The 6,000-nt window shown below is 57.6% G+C and overlaps 1 protein-coding gene across 1 annotated transcript in view; it reads right to left on the minus strand.

Annotated features, from left to right (window-relative positions):
• Positions 1 to 4,050, minus strand: part of LOC123369035 (zinc finger protein 271-like) — a 136,017-nt gene extending 131,967 nt beyond the window's left edge. Inside the window, exons 1-2 of the mRNA XM_045014406.1 lie at positions 3,858 to 4,050; positions 2,818 to 2,954 (exon numbers count right to left, since the gene is read on the minus strand). Of these exons, the coding sequence (XP_044870341.1) occupies positions 2,818 to 2,954; positions 3,858 to 4,050 (330 nt within the window). The remainder of the gene's footprint in view (positions 1 to 2,817; positions 2,955 to 3,857) is intronic.
• Positions 4,051 to 6,000: the final 1,950 nt, after the last annotated feature.

Genomic DNA, 6,000 nt, shown 5'->3' on the forward strand with positions numbered 1-6,000 from the left:
TAGTCCAGTGAACACAGTGTAGGAGAAGCTGCAATCCTCAAACCTGGTCAAAAAGGAGAGGCATGTGGGTCCCTACCCACAGAGAGGGGCTGGCTAGAGGCCTGATACCCGAGAGGCCATTCCTTGAGCAGCCCATGGAGGCAGGTCAGAGGCTTAGCTGTCCCAGAACTGTGATATTGCAAAAGCACATTCTGGGGAATTAGGAAATCTAGTGATTCAGGTGTAATGGGAAGGAGAATTAAACTCCTCCAGTGTGTGGAGAAGGCTGGGGAATTAAACACTGAAATTCAGGCGCAACAGCCTCTAATTCTTCCAGAAAAGGAGAATGTAAGAAACAAGAACTGGGCCACGCAACCTCAGGAGGGACAGACTCGAAGATCCCAGGACCACGGAGGGAAGACAGCTTGTGGCTGCTGCCGATGGGGAGTGGGGGGCCAAGAGTCTCTCCAAACTCTCACCCCTGTTGACACCGACCTGATTTTATGATCTTTGACCTAGTCTCACATCTCATGGGCAATTTTATACTCGTTAGAGATAAAATGTCATTATCAGAAAATTGCTTATTAGCTTGGAACATGCATGGAAGTGAACATAGATAAATGGGCTATTAAGGGCAGGTCTACATTACAGCCAGGATCGACGCTCTGAGATTGAGCCACTGGTGGTCGATTCTGTGGGTCTAGTTCAGACCCGCCAAATCAACCGCAGATTGACTGCAGATGGCTGTCCAGTCAACCCCTGTACTCTACCCCGATGCTCTCCCATCGACCCCCCGCAGTGCACACCCGGCAGTAACTCAACCTAAGTTATGTTCACTCAGGCTACATTATTCACGCAGCTGGAGTTGCGCAGCGTAGGTCAGCTGGCCACGGTAGTGTAAACACAGCCTGAGCTTGCTACAGTTAAGGGCCTTATATTAGGTTGAGGCTTTGTGGGAGTGATTCTGCTGAAGTTTGGGATTTACCTGAATAGGCCTCAGGATAAGGAGAGAATCCCAGGTGAGATATTTTGACTCCACATTTTGAAAAAAACTAACAAGTAATCACCAAGAGGTGCAATACCCCACAGGATTCTGAATGAAGGGGCGGGCTTTAGCAGTTAGGTTGCTATGCAGTATCTCAGCAGTTGGGCCGCATTCATATATTAGAATTATTAATAAATAAGTGATGTAAATCATGAGTATTAATCCTTGATGCTTAATTATGGACTTCCCAAAGGCCACATATGTGTTGGGGCAGCTATTGACATTGCTGTAATCAGAGTAAAGGAGCAGATATGGTATATAGCCATCCTATTACCATAAGGAAGTGGATAAAACACCTCTCTTAGTTACCATTTTTTCAGGTCACCGAGACAGTGTAAACTGAAGGAGGCCTTCTTCTGATGGGCTCCCTTGCCCCTCGATCTTTGTTTCCAGCGGTGTCCATAACTTATAAGTATGCACAGTGCAAGACTCTTTACTATATTATGGTAACCAGACCACATGACACTGAATTCCATTTTGTTACCTCTATTTTTCCACAAACTGGACTGGGAATTGAGTTTGGAATAAAGGGTTCTTCTTCGAGTGATTGCTCCTATGCATTCCATGTAGGTGTGCGCGCCGCGCGTGCATGGCTCTTCGGAACATTTTTACCCTAGCAACTCCGGCGGGCCGGCTGGCGCCCCCTGGAGTGGCGCCGCTATGGCGCTGGATATATACCCCAGCCGGCCCGTCCGCTCCTCAGTTCCTTCTTTCCGCCCGTGACGGCTAGTAGGAACAGTGGAGTGCTCCCTTACCTCCACAGCCCTAGCATTCTCCATAGATTTAGTGTATATAGTTGTTAATAATTTGTTAAAGTTTCTTGTTCTAGTTGTATAGTTAGTTGTATAGTATAGTAGTTAGGGAATTAGAGGGGTTAGCCCTCTTCTTCCGCCCCGGTGCGGGCTTATGCCCGGAGCACCGGGATTCAAGCCCTGCGTGGCTTGCCAGCGGTCCATGCCGGTGAGTGACCCGCACGACTCCTGCCTCCGCTGCCTCGGAGAGTCGCACAGATCGGATAAGTGCCCGATTTGCGTAGCCTTCAAGCCGCGTACGAGAAAAGAGCGGGACTCTCGTCTAAAACAACTCCTTATGGAGTCGGCTCTCCAACCTCCGGCGCCAGCTCCATCGGCGCCGAAGCCTGCCTCCGTGAGCAGCGCACCGGCAGCACCGAGCCGCTCCGGTGCCGACGCCTCTCGGCACCCGGCACCGAAGATCCGGCACCGCTCCCTCTCCCCGGGGAAGAAGCACAAGGTGCCGAAGACGGCCTCTGCGAAGCAGCAGCAGAAGCCGTTAGCCCAGCCGCCTCCGACGCAAACGGTACAGGCTGAGGCAGTGCACAAGAAGTGCACCGGGCCGTCGACTCCGGCGCCGCAAGGCCCGTCGAGTCCGGCACCGCCCAGCTCCCCGGTACCTACCGAGGAGGAGCTGAGGCTCCCGTCCACGCCCGAGGCGTTCGCGACGGCGAGGGAGCTGATCGACCTCACCGCTGATACGGGCCATCAGCTACCGGTACCGCCGGTGCGGACACTCAAGTCCATTGGGAAGCCGCTGATGATGCGCCCTCCTTCCCCTGGCGGCCGAGGTGATCGCGGCACCACGATCCGGTCTTGATCCCGATCTCGCTCAAGGCGCTGGTCACCAACGCACCGGGCCCGATCCATGAGACGGTCAACGTCGAGACGCCGCTCCCCGTCTCGTCGCCGGTCGCAGTCCCGGTACCGCTCCCAATCGCGGTACCGGTCGCACTCCCGGCGACGCTCCAGGTCCCGGTCGCCGAGTCACCGGCACCGCACCAGGTCCGGCTCCAGGCATCGCGGGCGACGTTGAGAGTCACGCAGCCGCTCAAGGCGCCGCCGCTCGCGCTCGAGGTCCGACTCCCGGCACCGCTGGTCGAGCTCCCGGCACCGCGCCACGCGCAGATCCCGCTCGCCTGTTAGACCGCATGACGACCGGCACCGTCCTTCGGCACCGGAGAGACAGTTTACTCCGGCACCGGACGTCCGCCCGGGAACCGCTACGGCTCCTCCCTGGCCTTCGAGGGAACCCTCAGTTGCTTCCCCTGAGGGCAGTGCGGTAGACTTCCGAGCGGGGTCTCTTCCGCAGGACCATGGACCCCAGCAGTGGGGATTTTGGGTACCCTGGCCCCAACATGAGCAAGGGCCTCCCCTTCCACCGAGGCAGCCAGGCTCGGCGCGTTCGCTGCCAGTGGCCACTATCAGCAGGCCACCCCCGTCTCCAACGCCACAGACCGCCGCTCACGGCACACCGTTGGGGCATGGGACACTGGCACCTGATCGCCCAGAGGCAGAGCAGGCACCTGAAGAGGTGCTGCCAGGTCACTCCTCATCCTCCTCTCCCGACGAGGCTGTGGCAGGGGCGTCACCATCAGAACCCCCGCCTATTGACCTCAAGGCGCACCAGGACCTTCTCCGGAGGGTAGCGAAAGCCATCAACCTGCCCATCGAAGAGGTCCAAGAGGTCGATGACCCCATCACGGATGTGGTGGGAGCAGACGCCCCCGTGAGAGTAGCGCTGCCATTCATCCGCACAATCCAGCGGAACAATGCCGCCATCCGGCAGTCGCCTTCCTCCGTCCCTCCCACGGCACGCGGAGTGGAGAGGAAATATTCTGTCCCGCCCAAGGGGTACGAATATCTTTATGTGCACCCAACTCCGGACTCTTTGGTAGTCCAGTCCGTGAACGACCGGTAGCGTAACGGACAGCCTGCCGCTGCGCCGAAGTCCAAGGAGTCCCGGCGCATGGACTTATTGGGCCACAAGATTTATTCGGCGGGAGGCCTCCAGCTCCGCATTGCAAATCAAATGGCCCTACTATCCCGATATACATTTAACATCTTGGGATGCCTGGGAAAATTCGCGGAGCTGACCCCGCAGGACTCCCGCCGAGAATTCTCGGCGCTCCTGGAAGAGGGAAAGCTGGCCTCCAGGACCTTAATCAAAGCGGCGGTGGACTCAGCGGACTCGGGGGCCAGAACCGTGGTGTCCGGGGTAACCATGCGGCGCATTGCGTGGCTCCAGTCTTCCACTTTGCCGCCGGAGGTACAATACACCCTCCAGGACCTCCCCTTTGAGATGCAGGGTCTATTCTCTGAAAAAACTGACACGAGAATTCAGACCCTAAAGGACGGACGAGTGGCGATCCGTACTTTGGGAATGCATACGCCGGCCACACAAAGGCGATCGTTCCGGCAGCAACCCTATCAGCCCGTCCCGCAGGCCAGGTCTCGGCCATTTAATAATCGAAGGGCCCCCTTCCGCCGCAGACCGTCAGGGGGGCGTCGTAACCAGACCCAAGGCTCGTCCAAGGCTCCTCAAGGTCCAAATCCGGCCTTTTGATGGGACGCCCGAGGACGGCCCACCACTCTCCCCCCAGGATCCATCCCTTTTGTTTTCAAGTCGCCTTTCCCGCTTCCTCCAGGCGTGGCGTTCTGTAACATCGGACAGCTGGGTACTCAATACCGTCCAGCACGGCTACCGCCTACAGTTTATTTCGCCCCCTCCCTCCCACCCACCTTCCCCATCCCTCTTCAGGGACCCCTCTCACGAGCAAGTCCTCTTACAGGAGGTCCAGTCTCTGTTGAGCGTGGGTGCCATCGAGGAGGTGCCTCCCAGCAGGCGGGGCAGGGGATTCTACTCCAGATACTTTCTCATCCCCAAGGCGAAAGGAGGTCTTCGTCCCATCTTAGACCTCCGGGAGCTCAACAAGTACCTCTGCAAGCTCAAGTTTCGGATGGTAACCTTGGGGACCATTATCCCTTCCTTGGATCCGGGAGACTGGTTTGCCGCCCTCGACATGAAGGATGCTTACTTTCATGTGGCAATTTACCCCCCCCACAGACGCTACCTGCGCTTCATGGTCAACGAGGCCCACTACCAGTTTGCGGTGTTACCCTTCGGCCTCTCCACCGCACCGAGGGTATTCACCAAATGCATGGCTGTCGTGGCCGCAGCCCTCCGTCGTCGTCAAATTCATGTGTACCCATATCTCGACGACTGGCTGATTCGTGGCCGCACCCAAGAGCTGGTGGCGGCTCAGGTGTCCGAGATACTGCATCTGTTCCGGTCTCTCGGCCTACTTATCAACGCCGAAAAGTCCCACTTAGTTCCGGCGCAAAGAGTGGAATTCATAGGAGCAGTCCTCGACTCCAATCTGGCCAGAGCCTGCCTCCCTCATACTCGGCACGAGACGTTGGTCTCCCTTATACGGACACTGCATGCCTTTCCGACAACAATGGTGCGGTCCTGCCTACGTCTCCTAGGTCACATGGCAGCGTGTACGTATGTGACCGCGCACGCAAGGCTGCGACTTCGCCCGTTCCAAATGTGGCTGGCATCGGTGTACCGCCCTCATCGCGACCCCATGGATATGGTGGTGACGGTGCCGAGACCCACTCTCCAGACGCTCAACTGGTGGCTAAATCCGGAGACAGTCTGCGCAGGGGTTCCGTTCCGCCCTCCTCGACCGTCGATCACCCTGACCACAGACGCGTCGGCGCTTGGATGGGGGGCTCACATAGGAGACCGGCACACCCAGGGTCTCTGGTCAGCCCAGGAGCTCTCCCTCCATATCAACGTCCGGGAGCTGAGAGCGATCCGTCTGGCGTGTCTCGCCTTTCGGACCCACCTTCAGGACCGCTGTGTAGCGGTGTACACGGACAACACCACAGCCATGTTCTATGTCAACAAGCAGGGCGGAGCTCGATCCTCCCCGCTTTGCAAGGAGGCGATGCTCCTCTGGGACCTTTGCGTGACCCACTCGATTCGCCTCGAAGCGTTTTTTCTGCCGGGGGTGCAGAACACGTTGGCCGACCGTCTGAGCAGGTCCTTCGCCTCCCACGAGTGGTCGCTTCGCCCAGATGTGGCTTACGCAATCTTCCAGAGGTGGGGGTTTCCCCAGGTAGACCTCTTCGCCTCCCGGGCCAACAGGAAGTGCCACAGGTTCTGCTCCTTCCAGG

Source organism: Mauremys mutica, chromosome 4 (genome assembly GCF_020497125.1).
Source record: "Mauremys mutica isolate MM-2020 ecotype Southern chromosome 4, ASM2049712v1, whole genome shotgun sequence".
NCBI classification, from domain to species: domain Eukaryota; kingdom Metazoa; phylum Chordata; order Testudines; family Geoemydidae; genus Mauremys; species Mauremys mutica.